The sequence below is a fragment of the Mastigoproctus giganteus genome, chromosome 6 (assembly GCF_048544385.1).
Source record: "Mastigoproctus giganteus isolate SK-2022 chromosome 6, ASM4854438v1, whole genome shotgun sequence".
Taxonomy (NCBI): Eukaryota; Metazoa; Arthropoda; class Arachnida; order Uropygi; family Thelyphonidae; genus Mastigoproctus; species Mastigoproctus giganteus.
This window is the reverse complement of record NC_143580.1, coordinates 88,181,865-88,206,713: the sequence shown is the minus strand read 5'-3', so window position 1 is coordinate 88,206,713 and position 24,849 is coordinate 88,181,865. Positions and strand designations below refer to the sequence as shown.

Below are 24,849 nucleotides of genomic sequence, written 5' to 3'. Positions count from 1 at the left end.
TGAAGATCGTTTGGGCTTAAAAAAGTTATTTTTTTAAATAAATCTCTTGAGATTCGTCTAAACAGTATAATTGAAAATCGACTTACTGATTGGTCTTCCATGGCAAGATGGTGGATCCGACGCACGCTACCTCTTCGGGAGGAACATACTTAAGCATTCAAATTTCTGGGTAAGCAATGATCCCAGAATAACTTGTCAACTCTGTGGTTTCACACTCAAGGTTGTTAGAGGATAAAAGAGATCCGGGGTGATTGCGCAGGCTGAAAAAAGTTACCTGAGCAGTATTGATAAGCTACTAGGACGGCTTCTGGGATTTTGTCAATAATATAGAGGAATTCTTCCAGCAGGGATGGGGAGGTGATTATCTCGTCATATATGGCAATGGTTAGGTTTGGAGCCTCCTTTTACAGACGTTGATCTGTTGGAATGGGTGCAGGTGGACAAGGATACTTAATGAGGGGGAAAAAAGGATACTTTGCAACAAATTGCAGCGTTTGGAATATAGGCAACTGCGGGGAGATTTTATTGAGGTGTGTAAGGCTTTGAATGGATTGAGTAAGCTAAATGCTGATCGTAACCCATACTCTTAGTCAGATGTTATGCATACGGGAACATACATTTAAATTGAGGAAGGATTGGAACAAACTTCCATGTGGTGTTGCAAAAGTAGGTAGTTTGAATAAATTCAAGAACGAAATATACAAATTACTATTAGGGGCCGGATGACGTTAGAAACGTGTGTATTCTCTATAAGCTTGCTGTATTGCATCATTTATCACTACTGATACTTTCATGTCCCTTTTTCAAAGTCGCTTTAAAAAAGGGAGCTAGAAGCTACAGTGGCAAGGGGGAATTGGTGTATGCTGTTCACCAGTTACTTTTTTGTGTGAAAAAAGGCAAGAAATACAGTAGTTGAAAATACGGCATTTTAATTTTTTTAATTTTAATACTGTATTAATAACAACAATAAATAATATTATCTTTAATAACAGCAACCCGGTTATCAAAATGAAAACAATATATGGACACTGAAATGAACAAAAACAAAGGAAAAGAAACTCTATAAAAAGTAACATAGAGGAGGATGCATACTGCACTTCTTTGGGTGGGGCCATAAAGATTTTTTATGCTTCTACCTAACCAATCATTTTTTTCTGTTTTTTTGTGTAGATTTTTACCTGTGTGTACACCACGAAATTAATGTTAACTTACGTTTTCCATTAATAAATTCAGTTGTTTACATGACATCTATTTTGATCAGGGTTTCGAGCAGAAAACTTTAATAAAGGTATAAGAAAGCCAATTAATTGCTAGATTTAAACCTAAATGGATGTCAGATGAACTGAGGAGACAAGCCGCAGAGAGAAGAATAATTCATGCAATGCATAGCCATACAGATGTCTTCAGTTAATTATTTTTTTTTTTAAGGAGCATTGGCAACTAAGGCCATAATGCTCCGGCAATATGCGGTGGTTATTCCCTGACCTTTCCGCATCCTCCGTATTTGGTGGTGACGGGCTCGAAACCCGGTCTAATCAAGAAGCGTGTGCTATGCACTGCTGCTCCTTCCCACCTGGCTACGGAGGCGCCCTTCAGTTAATACAAACTAGTCTACAATCAAATCATAAAGGATGTTAGATAAGCAATGCCCGATTATGGGAAGTCTCTGGCCAAGAAAAGCAGCAAAGGCTTCACCACTTATATAAACATTAGATAGAATCAGATTTTCCACCTCGTATCGATGGTTTAACTGTTGATGATTTCTTTAGGGAAGATGATACTAGAAGTTTATCGAACCCTAACAAGGAGCTATATGATTTTATGATAATTGAAAATAAAGTGGAAGGGAAATTGTTTAAGCTAAACATAAAAAAAAGGCTCCTGGGATGGATGGGATCTATCCAATTATACTAAGCAGCAAAGCAAAGGAGGTAAGTAAATCCTTAGCCATAATTATAAGGGCAGCTTTGGATTCAGAGGAGGTCCCTATGGACTGGAGATGTGCGAATATCCCAATTCGCACATCTCCAGTCCCCAATTCGAACGGTGACATGAGTAATTACAGACCTGTCTGCTTGACTTCCAGGATAAACAATGGTGTTGATGGTAAAAAGAGTAATTCAGGACCATCAGAAAAGAGTGAAGTTATACTGCATCACAGCATTGATTTAAGGGGCAATCTAGTCTGAGCGATCTAAATGGATACTATGTCATAGTGACAAAGCAACTGAATACAAAAAATAATTTTCACATTGTAGCCTGTACGTTGATTTCAGCAAACCATATGATACTATTCACAAAAAAGACTGCTATACAAATTGGATCAGCGTGGCATTAAGGAAAGTTATTGCTATGAATAATTAGTTGAGTGGGAGAAGACCGAAAGTTGGTATTAATGGTCACCGCTCTTCTCGGACATTAGTGTAGCCCCAAGGGTTCAGTGCTGGGCCCGTTGTTATTGTTTTCCATATTTATAACTGATACTGACGAAGGAATATCAGGCCTAATGTCTAAGCTTGCACGTGATATGAAGATCCTGAATTTGAACGTTTCTTGTTGGACCATACTCAATGCCAATGCATTTTCAATACATGTGGAAAGATGCCGCACAGTGTTTCGACTGTATTACTGCTCATGGGAAAGGCGCATCACTAAATATTTGGTAAGTGTTCATAATAAATTGGCCATGCAGTATATATAATTAGAAATCCGTTCTTACAGCTCTTCCTTTTGAGATAGTTCTTTATAATTATTTAAACATAAAGTGCAATTGATATATGTGTGTTTTTTTTAATCTGTTATAATGATCCGCATTCAATGGGTACTTTATTGTGTTACGTGCTATCAAGTAAAGGGACTAATCATTATTTTGTCAACTGTTTCGAGGCAATTAATAATGCAGAAAGAAGAAAGATAACGACTATCGGTAAAAATCGGAAGGATGGTGAGCGAAATCGGAAAAGGAAGTGCGTGGAAAATGTGAACGAAGAGGAGCGGAAAATACAAAAAAAAGAGCAAAATTGCAACCGTAACAGTTGTGCTTTGATTGTGGTTGAGTTTTTTCAAATATTTTGCTTTCTTTGCTGGTCTATTAACAATATTATGTATGGTTGTCAATATCTGCAAGGTCTTTGCATTGTAAACGATATAAATAATAGTTGTAATTGTATATATATCTCTATCGCGTAAAGATAAAGATTTTTGTTGATTTAAAAATTAAATTCAGGTAAAAATTCAGGCAGCTTACTGTAGTGCTTTTGTAAAGATTACTTAGTGAAAAATAAAAATGATATTAACAAATAAGGAGTTTTGTTACTTACTCGCTTAACTATGAAATCGGACATGAATCAGTACATAAAGGACTATTTAAGTAATACGGACAAATATTTATATGAATAAATCTTCGAAAATGCGCATTGCTCATTACTGTTTACAACTATTGAAACGTTACAAGCGTCCAACTATTTTACATGGAATTGTTAACCTGGATAGTCTTGAAATCGCTGTACTCTAAACTTTACTGAGATTCAGATAAATATAAGATGACAGAGAAAAATAATACAGTACTCAAAGTTTTTCACTAGATCTGGCTCACATAGGCATTGATACATTCAGCTCCTATTTCATTCCATAAGAGACAGTCAGCAATATACATGTGCATGAGCTATTCGCATTGTGCGTGACTTAGTGTGTAGTCAGTTGTGTGCTAGTATTTTAGTTAATGTTTAGCATGCAGTGTAATATAAAAGTTGTCTACTTATTCATAACTTACCTATACGTCGGAAGTGGATAGGCTTCAGCTGCACACGCGAGTTCGACCATTTCTCCTTCCTTAGTTGTTACGAAAGGTCTGCTATCGGTGATCTTCGGAGGAGAGCTTCCATGGGGTTCTGTGAAAAATGAATATCAACATCAGTTTTTTGAGAGAGTACAACCAAAATAACTTTTTATTTTCCTCTGCTATGTTATGTTTGAAAGTTTCATTTGAGGGCGGATTCTTTTAAACTCCTTGTTGCCATGTAAAGTTGGCTGTATTTTTACACATTAATTGCTAAGAAATCATCCATGTTTATCATTCTAATAACCATATTATACGCTCGCATTATGCACTGCGGTGGTTTTTATTGGCTGTTGTACTCACAGTGTACCTAATACCTGACACTGTGGGTACAGAGCCAATAAACGCAACCGCAGTGCAGCAATAGAGAAACTTAACTTCAACGCTCTCTGAGAATTAATTTCTATTACTGTTGGATTTCTCTATGAAAATCAACCAATGTCAAGGGCAAACATTCAATCGCATCACTGCATAGATCAGAATAAGTCGATGTTTCAGACGATCAGTTGTACGAGGCTTTGTTTCGATGTGGAGTTATATAGCCAACATCAGAATTCGAATTACAGGTACTAAACATATTTCAGAAACCAATCTGATTAGCAGTGTTCTGTACAAAGTAGTTTTCAGCAATATATCGACAGGGTAATAAATGAATTACTGCTTTTTACTTTTCCAATCTATTTTTAAATTATGAGTGGGTTGACTTCTGCAAAATGCATTGCAAATCATTCATCCATGATTCAACACTCATTATCAACTGCTCTTTGGAGCCAGAGATTATGAAGCAAATCAAGTAGGGGAAGAGTCCGACAGTTAATAAATAAACACATACAGGGTGATTATGAAGTCCTTTTACACCCTTAACATTTAATAACTCCGAAAATGTTTTTTTATAATAAGCATATGTGAGTTTTCAGTTCGAAATTTGTCTGCCGAGGGAGAGGGGACAAGCGATTTATTCATTCCAGTAAACAAGTCACCTTTTGCGATCGTTATAAAAAGGAATGAACTTTGGATTCGAATTGAACGCTCATCGTGATCTTATTCTTCGTCGCCAAGATAAAAAAAATTAAAAGAAACTTATAGATGTAGCTCAAACGTAAGTAACCAAATCTGGTCAAGTTCGTTTTAAAATCCTGCCTAAAGAACTTTTAATTGAGCTTTGTTAAAACAATGGCATTAGTGTTACCACAGCCCTTAGAGCATATCAAAGAGAAACTTGTCTTAAGTCCTCTTGTTCGAAAATAATCATATTAAATATTTTAAGACATTTCGAAGAAGGCTCACTCCTAAGCCTGGATGCGGTGTTCGCCAGAATCACACAAAAAAAAGTGATCGAAAGAGCTGGTGAGGCACAACGACAATTCTTTCGGATTTGATGGATCCGTCGGAAGGTAGTGAATATTCCATCGGAACTTTTGAAGGCAGCTGTGGAAAACAAAATACCCCGTCTTGATTGATCATTAGAAATTAGGGGTAGACACGTGAAGATTTGATCGTCAATAAAGATCGGAGAAAATTTACCTCTATTATTTTTTTATATTAATCATAATGCGCGCCTTTAGCGGTCACATTTTGAACAATTCTTTTGCAGTTAAAGAATCCCACATATCTTGATTACAATATAAAAGAAGCTTTTCAATAAATCCTATAATTTTCAAATTTTTACTTTTTTAAAATTGGGAAAGGACTTTATAACCACCCTGCACATAAAATAAAATAGTAACGGTCAGCGACGAAATGAGCGCAGGAGCCATGCTGGAAGGACACTGCCAAGGTTCTTCTGGAAACCATCTATTAGAAGGCAAGTTACTTGTACAATTTTTTTAGAAGCATCTTGCAAAAATAATACTGTAGAACACTAGAATCTTACAGAATGTCACTGATGAAGCAGAACTTCACAATGAGAGGTCAGATATATTTTTTTTTTCCTACTGGAAAATCCAAAATGTCCGATGGATAACGGTTTACAATAGTTAACTACCAAAAAGGCTTCATGAGTTTGGAATTGCGTTGAAAGAATAAGGACGTGGTATGCTAGACGTTACTTAAAAGCTATAAACTGCATAAGGTTGAACTGTGTATTGCGTACGCCCCTGTGATTAAAAGCGAAAGAGTATTAATTACACAATGATTGCACACACTTTTCGCAACGTCGAAAATGATTACCTCTTTGAAAAGCAACAGGAACTGTAGCAGATACAAAACCTATATAAAAACAAATTATTATTAGTTTATTTGCTTGCCCATTTCATTTCATGATTTGTTGGGTACAAATCTATTATGATACTTCTTCGGGCTCCCAAGTGTTTAATTAATGTCTCCAATTATGAGAGAGATAGAGAGAGAAAAAAACTGAAGTATAAATATGCCAATCAGATACCAGAACTAAGAAACAATTCTCGAGTTACTCGGTATAATCATATTTTCATTTAATAAATGCTTTGCTTAAAATCACTGTTCAGCTATAAACTAATATTCATAGGGGCGGAAGTTCTTCGAAGTGCAATTATCTACTGTTCAATGAAATTTGTAGAAAAACAAGAGAAGTTTGACCATGAATAATTTGTAGTATATGCCTCGTTGCCTACCGGTAATCTTTGAACAGAGAAATATGAACCTGCGATGATCGTCAGTGAACAGTAAATTGGGGCATTTCAGCTAAAACGATAAGATGCTTTTCAGCAAGGTTGAAAGCACCACCACGTTATGCCTTCAGCAAACATTCTGAACGCAAACGCATTTGTAACCCTCTTCGTTCTTGCTGTCCGAATTTAGCATCGCAGAATTGGTTTTCTCTCCGTCCGACTGAAAAAAAGTGGTCACGAGGAAGTGGTTTCCCTCGTTAAGAAACTAGAAATCGGCGTTGATGATCTTAAAGGATCTCTCACATTACTCCAAGACTGACTAGCCTGTGATCAATTACCATTATCTGGCACGTAATTAATCATAGAGACTAGCACATTACTTTCATGAAAAAAACAGAAACTGGAACGGACCATATCCACATTCGGAATACCTAACTTTTTAATATCAAAGGGTTAATGCAACTATTTCTTGAAAGCGATTTTAAGAAAACTAAGTTAATGTAAGGAAAGACGCAATTAAAAAAAAAAAAAACAGAGATAATGGATGGGTTTATCCCTTTTTAATTATAACATAATATTGGAAAAGTGACGGTTGTTTAGAAGAAAAATATATTTCATCTTTTTTTCTTTTGATGAAGAATCTTCAAGATGAATTCTGTTGATTAACTCTCCACTAAGTCCAATATATCAATGGGAAACTCTTCCAAATACTCCAATTCCAAAACATAGCCTTTAGAACAGCATACGTGTTTCACTGACATGGCGGTATATCCTACGTATTGCAGTAACAAAACAAAACAGTTTTAAATACTCTGTAGGCTAGGCCTATGTCAATACAGCAGATGCGGAAAACTTTCCACCAATTTTAATCAAGTTTTAGCGAAAATATGTTAATTCCTCACGAAGGAAATCGTATAACATAGCTTGTGAATCTGCCTCCATGGTCTGTTTCATTCACATTCCCAAAATAGTCCGACGGATGCTCAATGGGATTAAGAATTGACTCTGTAACTCATGATTCTCAAAAAGATCAGATCCCGACTGTACTGAATTAATGGCGATTCTAACAAATTTACAATAAATTTCGGCGGCTTTTCTTCTGCAAGGAAGAAAAATGTCTTTCAATGCTTTGAAGACTTTTGATGCTCAATCGACTGGTGAACACTGAGCCAGAGAGTTTTTGAAGGCGCAAATAGTCCGTTAATTGTTACCTCTTCTAAGGAACAAGCTTCTCTCCATTGCTCAGTGCATACTGCGTGTATTACAAAGTATATATCAGTATTTTACCACGACCAATTTCTACATTTGAAGACAACGTCTTAGCGCCAGACTGTATCAATTTAACCAGAGAAATGCGAATATCTTTATGAAATCGTATTTTGTGGATATATTTTGGGATTCGAAAAGAATTGGTGTAAATGGAAGCGTTACAAACTGCCGGGTAAGCCATTACATTTTTTACCTTTAAAATTTAGAAAACTGGGACATTTATGGGTTCTGAAAAAACAAATTGGCTCACCGGGACGTCTGATCACCCTATGGCACTCTAGTATATATCTGATTACAGAGTGTATTAATATATTCATTACATTTAAATCTATGCAAATAATTTTAGTCATCACTATGTCTCGGTTTTCTAATTGTGCATTTTAAATAAAAGAGAAGCTCAGAAAATTGCATTTTAATCACTAATTAAATGCCTTATTTGGTAGTAAATAATCCAGTCTTTCTTCAGTTCATTCATATTATTTCGTTACTGCCTTGTCGATCAAAATGGACTCGCCTGACTGATCATAATGATTACACACAAAGTCTTTGCTTTAATCACGATTCTGCCACACTATAGTATTTAGTACCGTGAGTGGAGTTGAAGGTTGAGAAGATGCTTGTTGATATTAGACTTCAATTTCTGTAGATATTAACTTTCAGGAAATACGCGTGATGGGAGGTTGTTCTAGAAAACGGAAATTGAAGGAACATCAGCATTAGTGGAAAAGCTAAAAGATAGAGGACCGTCTGCTATCACCCTCGGTGAGCGGTCAGAGAGACTGGGTACCCAATTACAAAAAAAAAAAAAACACAGCTGGATGGAAGTTTATTTAAAAGAACTTTTTGCCAAACACGATCTAAAACCTTTGAAATGTCAAGAGCAACTCCTTGCATTTCACCAACTTTTCCATTGAATTTGTCCACAGATGAGTTACATAAGCCAGAATATCATCAGTGGATCGAACTGACAGAATCCATACTAGCGATCATTGATTAGTTGGAAGGTTTCTAGATACTTTAACAGTTGGCGGTAAATTGATTTCTTCCTAAAGAGAGTCAATTGACCCTTTTTTTAGGAACTAGATGGATAATAACACATTTTCAAGGAGAAGGAAAAAACAATTTTGGAATAAGAAAGTGAAAAAACACGACACAGAACAGGAGTAAGTTTAGGAGCACAGGTTTTCAGAAAGAGCGGAGAAATACCATCAGGACCTGGCGCTTTCTGGAAATCAAAAATGTTCAGATTATTCTGACATCCTTTTGTTGGAAGACCACAGGAGGCACGGGATGGAGTGTGCTGGGAATGGTAGGAGGGGTTTACCAAGATCAGCAATACAAGAGTTAGAGGAAGAGCAGAATGCTAGCAGCTGAGCTTTATTCTTGGCTGGAGAGGCAATAGAATCATCTGATTTTGGCAGAGGTGGGAACAGAGATGGGCAAAAGGTTCGACCAATAGCTTTGGCAAGAGACGAGAACGCTCGACTACCTTTTGTACAAGAAGCAAGCTTGCTACTTTTAGTCTGTTCAAAATCTACTTTGGACTGATTAATAACTGCTTTACAGTTTTTGCGAGCTTGGTTTGGTATATGCAGAAAATGAACCTGGAGATTTGGAGACCTGGCGCATTATGGCCACAGCTGCCACTTGCCATAAAACCCAAACCAACTTTTTCTATTTTGAAAACTGACAGTATTTTAGTAGATATTATAATTAATAGTGGATTTAAATCCTTTCTTGGAATACATTTTTAAAAGGATATCAAAATTTTTGATTAATAAATTTATTAAAGGAGAACTGTCATAAGTGAATTGCATCCCTCGTATCCCATCAAGATTGCGTATTATATTTCACCATAAAACTTTCATCCGATGCGGTCTTTATATTAGTATCTGAATAATCGAGTAAGGTTCTATAGATGATAGAAACAGAACTGTTGCTAAGGAAAACTCATAACTTACGTCAGCAAACTGCAACTGCAAATCAAACGCTTTCCATGAAAGAAGAGGACATAAATAACCTCCAAATTGCTTATATCAAAATAGCCATTTTTTTCACTAGAAGTAATTTATTTTTCTGATTTCGCCTACTTACGAATATCATAAAGGAAACGTGAGCTCTTCGGTATGTTTAAAAATTAATTTCCGGCTCGAGCAAAAGTCTTGCGTTGCCCTGGAGATTTTACATAACACGAGGGAATGCATTTTCATAAAATATTTCGTACGTACGCTAATATTGCTTCCTTATCTTCATGATTTTCCCCCCGCTTGTGTTTCAAGAACCAAGTTTAATGATGAAGGCAACGTCAGAAAGAGGAAAATTATATTCCTTTTCACTCGTTAAGAATGTAAGATTTTTTAATGGACTTTATAATGATGCCTTAAGAAGCAGCCCGTGATCTTTCTAGTTTTAATCTAACAGAAACTTTTAATATTAACAAAGCGCCGTTTTGTAAAATTGTTGAAGCTGTCTAAATATTTTAAGAGTAAACCGGCGATTATTTATTGTTATTTTTTTTTTTTTTTTATTTTGTTAAGAGGCAAGAGACGTGAAATGCATATTAAATAGCTTAAGCCTAATAGAGTTCAAGAAGCTAATAATGAACTGCAAGCATATTTTTCAAAACTGGTATTACAGTTTAAAAATTACAGCCATTTCAAGTCTCCATAATTTTATCCTACAAGTGCAAAAACAAATTTATATCTGCCGCTCGCTCATATTTTATCATTTAAAGACGTATTATTCCCCAATTAACTGAGGCAGGATATAGTTTAAACTTTTACCAATGTTTATGCGTAATAATTAAATTTACGTTTTGAGATAAAAGTTCATTTGAAAGCTAATAAAATTAGCCAATTTCGAAGTGACATTCTTATACTCCTTTTCACGAGAGAACCAGACTAGCATTTTTCAAATTATATAAATAAATGTTACATACTGATCTACTGGTGAAGACTTTATTATTATTATTAGCAATTTGGTGTAAGGAATCCTGAGGCTTATGCTGCACCAGCCAAAAAAAATTGGGTACCCAGAGAGAGAGAGAGAGAGAGAGAGAGAGAGAGAGAGAGAGAGAGAGAGAGAGAGAGAGAGAGAGAGAGAGAGAGAGAAAGTAAGAGGGAATATCCAAAAAAAGAGAAGAATGATGATATCCAGATAAGGACTCTGGGTGTGCCAAGCCCATACTCAACAGATGTGAGCCCCTAGGGTTATCGTGATTACCTTGGAAAAACTTCCATTATATGGACTATAGAGCTTGGCAAACAGACACCTTAGAGGGGCCCTGATTGAAAGCTTGGAGAGGGGTTAGTAAAATGAATGAAAGAAAAATTTTTCAAGCTGATCTCAGAGAGCAGTAACAGTCTCCTCGAGCTGTACAAAAGAAATACTTTCAGCAGTTTCCAAGAGACAGCAAGTGAGTGGCAGGTATTAGCACTATAAGAAGAAAACTGTTCATGGAGGATATAGATCAAGGGCGTAATAAAAAATATACTGTAAGCGTCTATTATGAGGGAGTAACTTCAAAGTGGATTAAGATGCAGCGTGACTGGCATACAATAACGGAGAACTCCATATTGTTTTACAACCAGCCCAAGTTGGTTATAAAACAGTGAGACATCAAAATCTATAAACTGTGCCATTGTGGGACATCTAAACTTTATCAGATATTAAGAATAAGAAAGCATTGAGTTAAATGATGTAGCCTTTTAATACTATATGCTGTTTAACCTCACTATATATCAGTAGAAAAGGTTGGCTTTATCATTGATGAATATGGGTGCTATCATGGCGCGATAAATCCCTTCGCGGTTGTATTGCGCTTGGTGGAAAAGCAGATCTATATTACACATTGAAAAGTATGATCATGAAATTAACCTTGAATGAACAGATTGGTTGCTGCTGAAATATAATGCAACATTGCATATATTAGGATTGCTATGACTAACAAAGAATTATGCTGGATAATTAAGTGATTAAAAAACGCTACACTTCAGGTAAATGTTAAAAGCAAAAATGATCGAATTCATTGAAACAAGCTGGAAAGAAGACTTCAAAGGAAATTCCCCAATAACCCAACCATTTAGAGACCAATTCTGACGATGTTTCAAAATACTTGTGGATATCGTTTTCAAGCCGACCGCGACGCGCGAATCATTGACAATTTAAAAGTCCATGAATTGAGTGGTGCTACACTGATGAAGTCTGGGGTCAAGAAAAGAAGAACCAATAATAATAATTAGAAAAATATTTTATTTTTTGGGTAGAACTGCTTTTTTTGTAATGCAACTCTGCTAGAACTGTCATAAAATTCTCATACGCGTATGTATGAAGTTTTTTCCAAAGCGCTATCCACTAATGTTCGTTAGGGTGGGGTACAATAGCATATGTAAATAAGAAAAAGATGAATGATTATTTAGGAATATTAAAGCACTTTCTTGAAATGAATAGGTCCTGTTACCGGAGAACTAATTAGCTTACCTGTCACAAAAAGCCTTCCTGAGTTTGAACTGTTGATGATGTCACCGCTCAAGCGATGTCGTGTTTGACAACTGTAGCGCTTCTGACCATCTGCTGGATTTACGTTGCGTATATACAGCTCACCCGACTGAAGAATACTATATCTGCCACCTGATCAGAAAAAAAATAGAAATCTGGTTCAACTGAACACTTCTTTCGCTATAAAATATATAAATACAAAACAATGTAATGATTTAGGCGCTTTAATACCTAAATATACTGAGAACAGGGATGGGTAAGAGAATCAAATATTACGATGGTAATATTTGAACCTCGATTCCGCCAAACTTTGATGAAACAATCAGATAAAGATCCCAGAAGATGCTGGGGAGGAATAAAATGCTTATTTTATTATGGAAGCGTGATCATTTTAGTAGATTTTTGATGGGTTGCGATAACCGCTAAAAACAAGTTCTGTAAACTTCAGTGAATTTTGAACGATCGGTAAATGCATCAATTTTTCATCTTCAAAAAATCAGCCCTGAGGGTACTGCATATTACATACACTGAAAAAATGAAATAAGTTATCGTGGTTAACGAAAAGAACCAAACCATAAATGCATTTTTAAATAATAAATGCGATCTGTATAGCCATAGTTTTAAATATGCATACTGCATGAATTTACAACTAAGATTCCAGTTAAGAATTTAAGTATGTACTTAACTGCCGGATCAATTTGACATTTTAAACAAAACAAAAGATGTAGAATGGCACCTGAAGCAATAACCAATGTACAGTCTGTTCGAGAAACTTCAATTTGCCTGTTAAGAGCTATTGCTAATTTAAACTGGCGTTTGCTGGAACCATACACTGACTGAGGCTAGCGAGTATTCAGTACGCGCATCTACAGAGGGTTTAAAAATACCCAATGAAGTCTTCAACACGTTTATTTAAAAGTTCAGTTGCCTAATATAATGCATGGTAACTCATTGGGAAGAAAATAATAATACCAGAATTATTCAGTTAAGTCTTGAGTCATTAAATATTTACTTTCGAAAAAAAATTAAGAAGTTACCTTTAGACCGGAGACTGAGTAGAACTCTTAGAGAATTCTGCTACTTTCCTGATCAACGTGAAGTTACTTGTTAATGCTCATGCCTTTAATTGAATCAAATTTCAATATCACCATAATTATGCTTAGATGGAAACGCTTTTTCGAAAAATCAGACAAACATCGCAATCTGCGCTTTTCACGCGTGCTTGGGTTGGAGGTTGAGAAGACGAAAGAAGATTTGTTGATATTAGACTTCAACTTCTGTAGACTGTAATTTAACTCAGTCAACGTTAGTGACTGAGTAAGCGTTATTAGCTTCATTTAGGAAGTGACGTCATTTCCGTCTCGCATTTTCGTTACCAATCGGTTAGGACATCAAAAATTTTCAAGAAATATTTTACTCTAAAATTACCTAGAAATTTTACAACAGATTAAAGGATAAAATAAAGTTAAGAAGAGGAAAGGGGGAGTAGGACGCATTTCTGGACACCTTTAACTTTATGGTTTCCGATGACTTCTCGGAAACCATAAAGCTAACAACACCCGCACCCAACTGAAACTGTAATATGTTTATGTCTGTACTATAAGAAAAAAAAATGTAAATTAAACAAGAACAATACGCAGGGGTGTTATACACTGTTAGAAAACATTTTACCACTTTTAATTTCCATAACAGATTTTTTAAGGAAACGGTTCGTTAGAATCCCATCGAATGAATTAAGCAGATGCAACACTCTTCATTCTGTTCGCGTGATCGTCTCTTAAATTAACCGCACGAAAGTAATGTTATGCTTTACATAATTAACGAAGGTACAAAGAGTTGACTGAAAGAGGAAATCCGGAATGTCTGTACCTCCCATTAATGCAAAGATAGTTCCGAAAAGAAATGATAAAAAAAACAGAAATTAATTTCCGCTTCTTTGCGAGCTGAATCAAAATTCACGCAACAGTAGCAAATAGACTGCGATGACCGAAAGAAACAAACGATTATAACGATCGAAGGAGTTTAGAAACAGTTTTTTTCCCCTTTCCTCTTCCATACATATAAATCCATGTTAATATACAGATGATGAACGCGCAAAAATAAATTATTTTCAGTTGCTTTCCTGTGAATTTTTTAAAGTAAATAGACTTCTCTGCCTCGTTTATTTGAAAAATAGACAGAAGTCTCGCCATGAAGTATTACTGCAATTCCCTAAAGTACAAACTTTGTATACAGAATAGTAGACGAAGTGCTTTTTTTTTTAAATCTGTTGTTTCATTAAAAGTAGAGGATATTTGAAAATACGGAGGTGTTTGTGTACACTTCTAGCATACGGTTGGATCTTGATGTCACGGTGTATACACTGTGTACAGTGAATACACCGCCAAGTGACCAGTGTCATTCATGCGAATGAATTATTTTAAAGATTTTAAAATACTATTCATAAAAGAACAAATCCTTACAAATCCTAGTTATTAACTATTCAATATAGCGATGCGCTACACTTAATACAAAAAATTTCAAGTACCATTCATGCTTTTCCCGGCGAGTTATTATGGATTCATTGGTATGCGAATTGTACAGACATAAAAGCACTACGAATCACATGAACTGACCACCATGGTCGAAGGATTTATTGTACCATAAAAATTTCAGAAAACTAACAACAAACGAGTAAGAGAAGGGCAACGAGATCGGTGAGGCCGACAAAGGATTGCTCAAATTGCAATGTCTGGAGACTAGACATCCTGCGAGGTGATCTGATTGAGGTGTATAAGACATGGTTTGAGCATGCTCAATGCTGATGGAATTTTTCCTATTGCTTATATTACGCACCTGAGGGGGCATAAATTCAAATTGAGGAAAGACAATTGTATCTAACTTCCATCTGTCGTTATGGAAGTTGATAGCGTAAATAAATTCAAGGAAGAACTGGACAAACTTCTTTTGGATCAAATGGATGGGTGAAATGGGAAAGTTTTCTTTCTTCTTTTGTTTTCGATGATGCTGTATAAGCTTGCTTTCTTGCTTCATATGATTCTACTAATGCGAATTCCATACGAGAAAAATCGATAGCATATATATACGAGGTTCAGTTAGAAAAAAAAAAAGCGTTACCAACCATCATTTCATCTAACACTGTGTGTATTTTATCCACACTGAGGTGAATGAGTATCTTTACTTTGACTGAAAATGGCTAAAATATGCTATCCAAGTTTTCTTCTATGGACGATGGTTGCTGCTGGTTTTTCGGAAATGCCATCGCTTTCCTTTTACTTGATTTAAATGAATTATAAACATGGTTCGGAGTTGTACAAACATTTGGTTGAGAATGCTAGTGTTCAACGGTGCCTGTGGCATTTCAGGTTAATTCGAATCTAACTACTAAATTTCCACAGAACTGTAATATGCCCCGTGATTTAGAGTAGTTTCTAATGATAATTCTTTCAATGGTTCAGAGGAATTACTATCATTAAACGGAATACTATGAAGAGGTGCTCGATTAATATAGTAATGATGCATTACTGAACATATAGATGAGACAGTATTATTGATTACCCACTCTGTTATCTTAATCTGGCGTTTATCGTTAGATTACGAAGTAATTCATAATGATGGACATTTAAGGATTACTGAATGGAACTTTGCCGATTATTAGAAACTGATACTGGATGATGGATGCTTTCTCACTGCATAATACCACGAGAAGCTGAACACTGCATATAATATAGTTCTAAGTGAACCTACCTCAGAAATATAATTATCAGATCACTATAATATTCACAAGCAGAAATATTTTAAAATTATAATTACTGTTTGGTCCAGAATATGGATTTAAGTGGCAAGCTGTTATCAAGTAATTCGATATGCCGTAGTAATAAGACCAATACAAGAAATCATATTTAAATCAAATAATTGACCACTTAACGCAATAACTGTATCCATGGAATTAAGACTAGTAGAGATCTATCATGTCAGATATCATTTTGTAATTTAGTTTGGCGGTCTGTTAAATCGAAGATCAATGTCCCATATTCATAGGTACCAGTAGCATTACGCATTGTAATACCTGAAGAACAACCATTAGAAAAAATACTGTGTATTTATATATATACATTTATTTATTTGGGTTTTAAAATATCCTTCTGATTTTATATAATTTGTCGAAATACAGTTTCGATCTTTTTCTCTCATGTCTGTGTTCCCTATTTTCTTGCATTTGACTAATCTACGATTTTCCTCCTACTTCAGATGAAAGGTCTCCTTCGCAAGCGCAATTTCTATCATGATGAATGTATTGCTCATCACAAAAACATGAAGACATCTGGAGGGATTTCCTTTTTATGATTGCATGCATACAATTACAGGAATGAAATGCCACCACTTCATTCTTCCACTATATCCCATTTCTTCCTTCTCTTTCATAACGGCAATGATTTCCCAGCTAGAAAATAGATTACCTCCGAAGCATTCCAATTTTCTCCCCATTAAAATGCTCCCAGAGAATTAACCAATACAAATTCCATTTGATCTTCTTTTATCCATCCTACTTGAGCTCCTCGAACGACTCGAGTTTGCGAGAGACTGTCAAAAGGAATAAAGCTCTCTTTCCATCGTAACAGTAGGGTAGAGGTCGCATTTATTATGGAAGTTCATTCTGTTCATAGTCGCGAGTGTCTGGTCTTCCACGATTAAATTCGCTCGTAATACATTGGCCAAATGGATAGCTTTCGTTTTAATTCCTCTAGTGGACGTCTTAGGAACTGTCAGAAACTTCTCCGATCTGCTTAATCATATCGGGGTGATATCCCACTGAAACGAATGTCTGGAGTCCGTGTTCTCGTCCTGATTAACGACGCGTCATTTTGCTGTTATCAATTACAAACGCCTTAGTGTAAACCGAAGTCGTCATGTGTTGCGGAAATTAGTCATTTGTTTGTGCTAACAGATTTATCTATCTTATTCTCATCATAATCTCACCTCTCGAGCTCCCAGATGTCTCATTAAATGTACTGCTCATAAATGGAGGAAACTCTTCATTCATTAAGTCGTTTCTTAAAATAAGAAGCTTAATTCGAAGCTGTCATATCTCGCTGCATCTCCAAATTATACTTAAGTCAGTTAAAAGCCTGTGATGGTAAATGATTATTAATAAAACTTTAATTTTTCGCTAACTATTCTCTTCACGCCTTCAGAGCCGAAGTATCACTTTAGATCGGAAAATAATGAAAGTGGTGGTTGGATGTTTGCTCCTGTCTCGTTTTTTCTTCCTAAATGTTTAGTTCGCAAGTCTTAAAGCACAGCTATATAGCGACTGAGTAGGCAGGAAGGCAGCCAGTCTGTGCATTACAGATAGGTTCTCCCTTTCTATTAAAATACATTACTTTTGATAGCTCATATAGAAATCGTGATCAATCGATATTAACTAGATCACTTACTAAAAGCGTATTTTTGTGGCTTCGCGTTATTGAGGGCTAAAGGCAAGAGCAAATACTGAAATGTGGCTGCGAATATTAAACAGCGTGTTTCTTTAGTGAAGACTATGTCTAATCCACTTAGATAAAGATGCCTTTTGCCGAGAATGAACATAAAAAGTTGCATTTATTGTCAAAACCAACTTGTACATTTGGCTGACAAGGCTCTGCTTAGTAGTGAAAAAACCTTAAACTTAGAAAAAAATTTAAAAATAGCACGCTGCTTTGCAAGCGTGTGTAATCTGTTTAAATTAGATCCAAGAGAATTCAGTATAAACGTATCGTGTTTTTGTACTAAGGATATAAGCAAAAGCGGTTGGTAACTGTTGCCAGAAATGGTCCCAACTTTGACGTGTTGGAAAAAGAGGTTCTTTCTGAATAGAGATAATGAGTTAGATCCTACAAAGTAGAATAATATGCTGTTAAAATTATGGCTGCATCCAGCAGAAGGGCGTTCCCATTTCATTAAAATAATTAGCCTAAGTTGACATTTTAGAGGAAAACAACTCATTAAGAATGCATACAGAACAAGTAATAAAATGAAAGTATCATCTTTCGATGCTCATATTTTAATACATCAAACATGAGACATTTCTTCCTTCCTTCGGCTTATTATAGAGAGATTTAAAACAAAAATGCAGATTAGTCAAGGGAGAAAATAATGCATTGTGATTGGAGGAGTGACTCGTAGCCAAGGAGATAACGTGTCTGGTTTTGGCAGAGTGAAAAGGAGTTGCAAAATTATTTTGACACATCTATTAACGTAGGAAACAGTCAAATGCCACATATCGAAAAGTCCATAGCGCTTTGTGCATGGCTTGTATGTTTCCCATATGAGCCATAAAACTGGAATTATTACTGTCCAAGTTGTAGTTGAAGTTGTAGAAACTCTACTAAGGAAGAATCAATGTAGGTGGACTGAGCAAACAATAGTTGCAATATAATACAAAAAGTATTTTACAAGCCTTCTGTGCAGTCATCCAATCTACATGTTTGCGTAAGATGACAGATGCTATCGGCAGACTTTTGATTCTTAATGTCGACAAGGGATCGCCTGATATCATGTGGGATGTCCCCTACTCGGATGAACCGTCCGACCGTGTAAGCTGGAACTCCAATTTTCAGAAGAGATCAAAATTGCAAGGACTCGTGTTCAGAAAGTACAGCAATTCTCCACATTTCTAAGTGGCCACCGTGCAAGAAGGTCCTTAACACTGTCTGCTTCAATGAATGGTGCACAGTCGTTCAAGACCGGATTAGGGTAAAAATGCATCTAGTTTCCGGTTGAATTTCTAGGTGGAGTTAAGAATAAGGGAATCATATCGAACCAAAATATTTCACATAATCACGTTGTCTCTGAAGTTGTGCAAGGTAGTTTATCAGCTTATTCGTTCTTCTCTAACTCGTTGAAGAATCGTACACCATAATGTTGACTTCCAACTTTGCAGCCACTTGTTATTCAAGGCGAAAAGATGATACCCAACGTACGACCCAAAGATAGCGAAGAACATCATTATTGCATGCCTCCCCCGCATACACACACTCACCGAAACAGACCTTTGTGGCGAAAAATTACTTCGTTGAGACCTGTTTTCTTATTATTATTGTAGGTCAAGATAAAAATCGAGTATAAAGCGGTAATGTCTGATCTGTTCACTTCAATGGCTCAGAAGCTTGTTAAATAAATACGTATTGATATCCTATTGCGTGGGAAGGCGCATCACCTCATTTTACCAACATTTTGTTATGTAAACAGATTCATTTGAATAGCTGTGCAGCGTACAGAAAAGAGTTATCACTAATTTGTATTCTATCCTACATTTGGATAGAATACAAATACATTTGGATATATTCGAATTACACACTTCAACGTATTTTTAATAAACAATTCTAAATAAGCGACTTGGTAAGTGTTCAAAATATCTCTTGCTAATCAACGTACAAATCACCGAAGTAACATTAAAGTTAAACCATTTGATAAATTATGTATTATTCAGTGGCTTTCATTGATTATTGGATCATTCTGTAGAAAAAGGAATTGAATGAAGGAGTCATAATTTGATTACAAAATGAAATTTTTGGTCACTTTCGTGGAAATTTCTGCTCAATGTTGTTGAGAAAGAATAAATTTGCGGCAGATTGATAAATTGAACAAGCTAATGAAATATATAATATATAATGAAATTATATATCGATACAGAGCGTATTTTCCAAATACTTGATATTATTACAATTAAACCTAGAGAGTCATACAAACGAATATCAAAATTAAATTTTACAATAAAGAAGTATTTTTTTTTTAATTTTTGCAAGTAAAAAGTAAATAAATGTTCACCCAAACATTATATAAATTTATGGCAGTAAAGGCATTATGCTTCATGAATTTCACATGCGTATACGTTAGTGTAGAGCATCATGCCCTTACGTAGAATATTTGAATACAAGCAAACTAAGTTTGCAAGTGGCATTCCATAAAAAAAATGATATTCTTATAACGTATTTTGCCTCAATTCCTGAAAAACAGTCATTGATCTTAAAGACATTGGGTTAACGTGAGACCCTAATCTATCCTTCATTCCCACTTCAACTACAAAAGAACAAAATACTACGCGGTTGTGTAGTCCATCAAACAAGAGATCACTGGATGTTGTGAATCCTGACTCATTGTCCAGTATGCTACAGATACGTGGCCCCTATAATGCTATATACTTCGGTGATCCGGTCGAATGGCCACATCACTTCTGAAGAGCGCCTGAGTTTGGAAGTAGGCTAATGAGATGGCTAATTGGGATTCTAGGAAATCGTTGGCAATTAGAATTATACTGTAGCCTGACCGTTAGACCGTGGAAGTTTCTAAATGCGGACCGATAGTAACCTTTATCCTTCTCGTTATATATCCCGTAAATATTGTAGCGTCATAAAAACCTAGCGGTTTATTGATGTATAATATTTGCCGTGGGATTTTCGCTCGCATCTCCCGCATTGTCCCAACTAACGCAATAACCCTACACAATGATTTGTAAATTGACTCTGAAAAACTCTCCTCGAACAAAAGCTACAAAACCAGCATCTAACAACCGTCTCCTCCTTAGTCCAATTCCATTGATACGGAAGGGATTAGTGTTCGACGTAAGTGATCCGAAATGCTCGAAAAACTTCTCCAAGGAAGTCCTTTTGATAGAAAGAAAGCCAATAAAAATATAAGGGCCGTTCTAATGAAATGTGGAATAAATAAGCAGTGAGGATATGCACAGAACAAATTCCCGCACATGATAAACAGATCACGATGCTGTAGATTCGAATAATCACCACGAGTTAAGAACAGTGGTTGCGGTTTTAAAACAGTGAATAAATGGGAAATGTCCAGTGTGCTCTATAAACAGAGCAGGGAAGGCGATGCTAATGATAAAATTATGTAACTCAACGGCAATGTAGGCCTATTTTTTTTTAAACACTGACAACGAGCAGAGTCCTACGTCATTGGTCTGTCCAGCCTGGTGACAAGAATGGGATGAATGTCTCGATGCCTCAGGTGCATTATTTTAGCCGTATGTTTCTTTAAATTGTTTATTTTATTTTACTATTTCTAAAAACGAAAACAGTAAAATTACGTGTAAAATTAAAAATAATAATGAATAAATAATAATTATTATTTTAAAGCATGTAAATTTGCTTTCGAGAAAATGCATAAAATAAACAGTTTAGAGTCACTTTGTTTAAAAAAAAAATGTTTATAAACATTACCATAATGTTTCAGGAATATGAAAAACCCTTGTAAAATTACTGGGCGGGCCTTAGAATAGAAAATCAATTGGTTAATAATGGAGAATCACTGAAAGTCAAATGCACCTTCGCAGACAGTATACGATAGTTACGATCACCATTCTTACATCCCTTGTGGGAGAGACCTGGGTTCGAATCCTGTGAACACCGAAGAATATTGTGACCTTTTTTAACATATTGGCAGAGTTAATCGATTTTGAGCGAGAGAAGTATGGTTCTTCTCCCGAACATTTAGGGTTTTTTGTATCAAAGAGGCAAACCAACCATAGCTTACTTTCTATTGGAGACCTAATATACTATAAGGGTACGAGATTCGTCTCCAGGAACTTCTAATATGCAAATTTTTCTGAAAACCAAAATTTTCATATTTAGAAGAGAATCTACAGGAGAGAATCATGTTATGCTGCAGACCAACCTTTGCTAGAAGGATCAGTTCTTAATTGGTTTACGATGTTTCCGAGATTAATAGTTTAAGCTTATCCGTTTGAAAAGTCTGTTCCATATCTGACTGCTAGCGTTCACTGAGGTACTGATGTGTGAATGGCAAAAATATTTCACCGAACCCTATCGGACTTTGTGGATCTTTATATTGGTTTATTCATGAGGAAAAGTTGAGAGCCCTTTGCAGCGGTCATTTCGAGTAAAATCCTTTCTTTATATCTTCATCTACTGTCGATATCATCATATGCCTCATCTGTATCTGTATTTCAATTTTTATTACCACGAAGCTAGTTAGATCTAGTACCATCATTTAAATATGGTCCGATTTTGAAAGGTTATGGAACTATCGCCATTTGAATTAAAGCAAATGACTTTAGAATTTGTGAATTGTTAAAAATAATTAAAAATAAGTTGATAATTACCTTGTAAGGCATATCCATTAAGATTCACATAGCCATAGCTCTGTGCCCTCTCAGAATCGGACACATGATGAAATATTTTTATTAGAAATGACCGCTGTCATCAACTTCCGAAGCTATGACCTTTCTTCATAAATCATCCTGAATACCAAGTAGCATTATCCGTTATTCATGAGCGGTCCAATGTGCTATTAGATGAAGGACCTAATAAAGTAACCGACGGTAAGCATAACTTCGTACAAATAAATTGCCGCGTTGTGCCCCTTCGGTATGTGGGAGGCTCAACTCAGAACTATTTAGTCAATAACCAAAATCGATTAAGGTGATTGATATATCAACAAACTGGTAGCGATAGTGTGGCACTCTGTTTATAACAGAGTCATAATTCATGCTCGTATGCCCACCCAGGGGCAGGGGGTATGCTCTTTCTTCCACCGATCCAAAGTTCCGATTATTAATCACATCGTTAATCGTGTCATCACAGCAGAGAAATAGTCTACAAAATCAATTTTGATGATCAAACGGTTCGCGCAAGCTGGCAGTGATGGCGGTTGTTTGTACATGTGAGGCAGTAGATTTATACGGCCGCATGAATCAATGAAATTAAAATAAGAGTTTCTGAACTTTCCCAAGAACTTTCGTGCTCAATTTTATCAGGTGTTTGGAATGCTATTAAGAAACGTGGCTTAAAAAAAGAGGTAGGTCAATTAAAAACCGCATAAATAAATTTATACAATTTTTTGGATTCCAACGGCATTGGAGTTTGGTGTCTATCTGTAGTGAGGGGAAGATTTGCGTATTATGAAGCTGAAATAAACCAGTTACTTCAAGGGTAAAATTCTTACTCCATTTACTGCTTTCTTCCGAGATCGTCTAAGCGCAAAATCGATTGAAGAGCATTTTAAGAATCAGTCTCCGATATGATTTGAACTCAGATCTATCGAAACGAGTGTTAGGTGGTGAGCCTATTATGCAGTCATGTCGAACTCTTTGGAAGGGGGGGTGGTTCTAGATCACTGAGTGTAGCTGACTTTCCTTGCTGCACTGAAAAATTAAATTTTCTAATTAAAATATTCATAAATATGAAGTATTAGCCTTTTTTCCAACTTTCCTTTACTGATTAATAGAGAAGGGGCCGATAAAAGAAGCTCGTTATTCAAGACAACAACCCTCGTGGGTAGCACACAGCTGGTATAATCACCGTCCCAATGACGCGAGGAATTTTTATGGGTTTTTTCACACCGTGGTGCAGTCAGTCGATCTCAGGAGAACACCACGTGATATTTTCACGAGGAAACTCGGGTTCTTCGTCTATCAAACCTACCGAAGAACACAACCACTGGGTCACAGTATAACCTAACAACTTTACTTTCTTTGGCGCTTAACACACATTTAACCTAACGTAACTAAACCATTTGATTTCTCCCAACAATTCTTGGGCTAGAGATGATGTTCAAAAGAGCAAGAGCAGTACAAATATGGATAATGCGATTGTTTCTTTTGTGGGGTGGGGTGGGGGAATGTCAAAGTTCGCATATAGTACTGTTCCAGATGGTAAAGGGCTTGGCAGCTATCCTATGACCGTAGTAGGCCATACGCCAAAAATTCAAAAAAAAAAAACAACGGTGGTGTGTGTAATAAATACACGGAAAGATATCTTATTTTTTTTCCCACTCGTAGTTCTCCTTTATTGTGAACTACATTGTGGGTCTACAATAATTTTTATTGTAGAACAAGGAACGGATATACAGTGCGGGACAAAAAAAGCTGCATCACCTTAAAAAAAGTAACATTTGTAGTGAAACGTATGAGGTATTGTTTGATTACAGTCATTTTGTTTGTCGCCAGACAGTAATTGCAAGGTATTGCATCAGCCGTTTCTATAAACACGGCGTTGGAAGGGTATACATGCTCATTAGTATCCTGTTTTGCGGAGGTGTAAGCATGGCTCCATATGTTCAGTTGACACCAAGAAAAAAAAAGTATAGCTGTTGCTCTGTCCCAGGAAGGACTTTCTACGCGTGCTATCACTGATAAAATAGGTTGCCACCAGTCAACAGTATCCCGGGTGCTGAAATTAAAGCGTGAAACCGATGATGTGAAGAGAAGACCTGGATCAGGTCATAAGAGAGTGACTACGCCTTCCCAAGATCGGCTATGCTTTCGTAATCGCCATGCTAGTGCTCCTGATCTAAAACTGGACATTGAGATGTCCTCTGGTGTTGAAACAAGTGCACGAACTATACAAAGACGGCTTTCAAAATGTGGTTTGCATGCCTAGCGGCCCAAGAAGAAGCCTTTGTTGACCCAACAAATGAGGAAGAAGAGACTTGCTTGGGTTAAAACGCATGTTTCATGGACAAAAGAGCAATGGGACACCGTAATCTTTTCTGATGAATCGAAATTCAACCTGTATGGCTCGGATGGGAAGCGATATGTCAGAAGCATACCATCCTGACTGCATAACACCGACTGTAAAGTTCCCCGCCGGTCAGATGGTCTGGAGATGTATAACAGGAAAACGGGTGGGGCGAATTAGG

The 24,849-nt window shown here is 36.2% G+C and overlaps 1 protein-coding gene across 1 annotated transcript in view; it reads right to left on the bottom strand.

Annotated features, from left to right (window-relative positions):
- LOC150084457 (cell adhesion molecule Dscam1-like) overlaps window positions 1-24,849 on the bottom strand; it is a 304,207-nt gene that overhangs the window by 115,746 nt on the left and 163,612 nt on the right. Inside the window, exons 4-5 of the mRNA XM_090375236.1 lie at window positions 12,175-12,324; window positions 3,773-3,890 (exon numbers count right to left, since the gene is read on the bottom strand). Coding sequence (XP_090231362.1) covers window positions 3,773-3,890; window positions 12,175-12,324 — 268 coding nt within the window. The remainder of the gene's footprint in view (window positions 1-3,772; window positions 3,891-12,174; window positions 12,325-24,849) is intronic.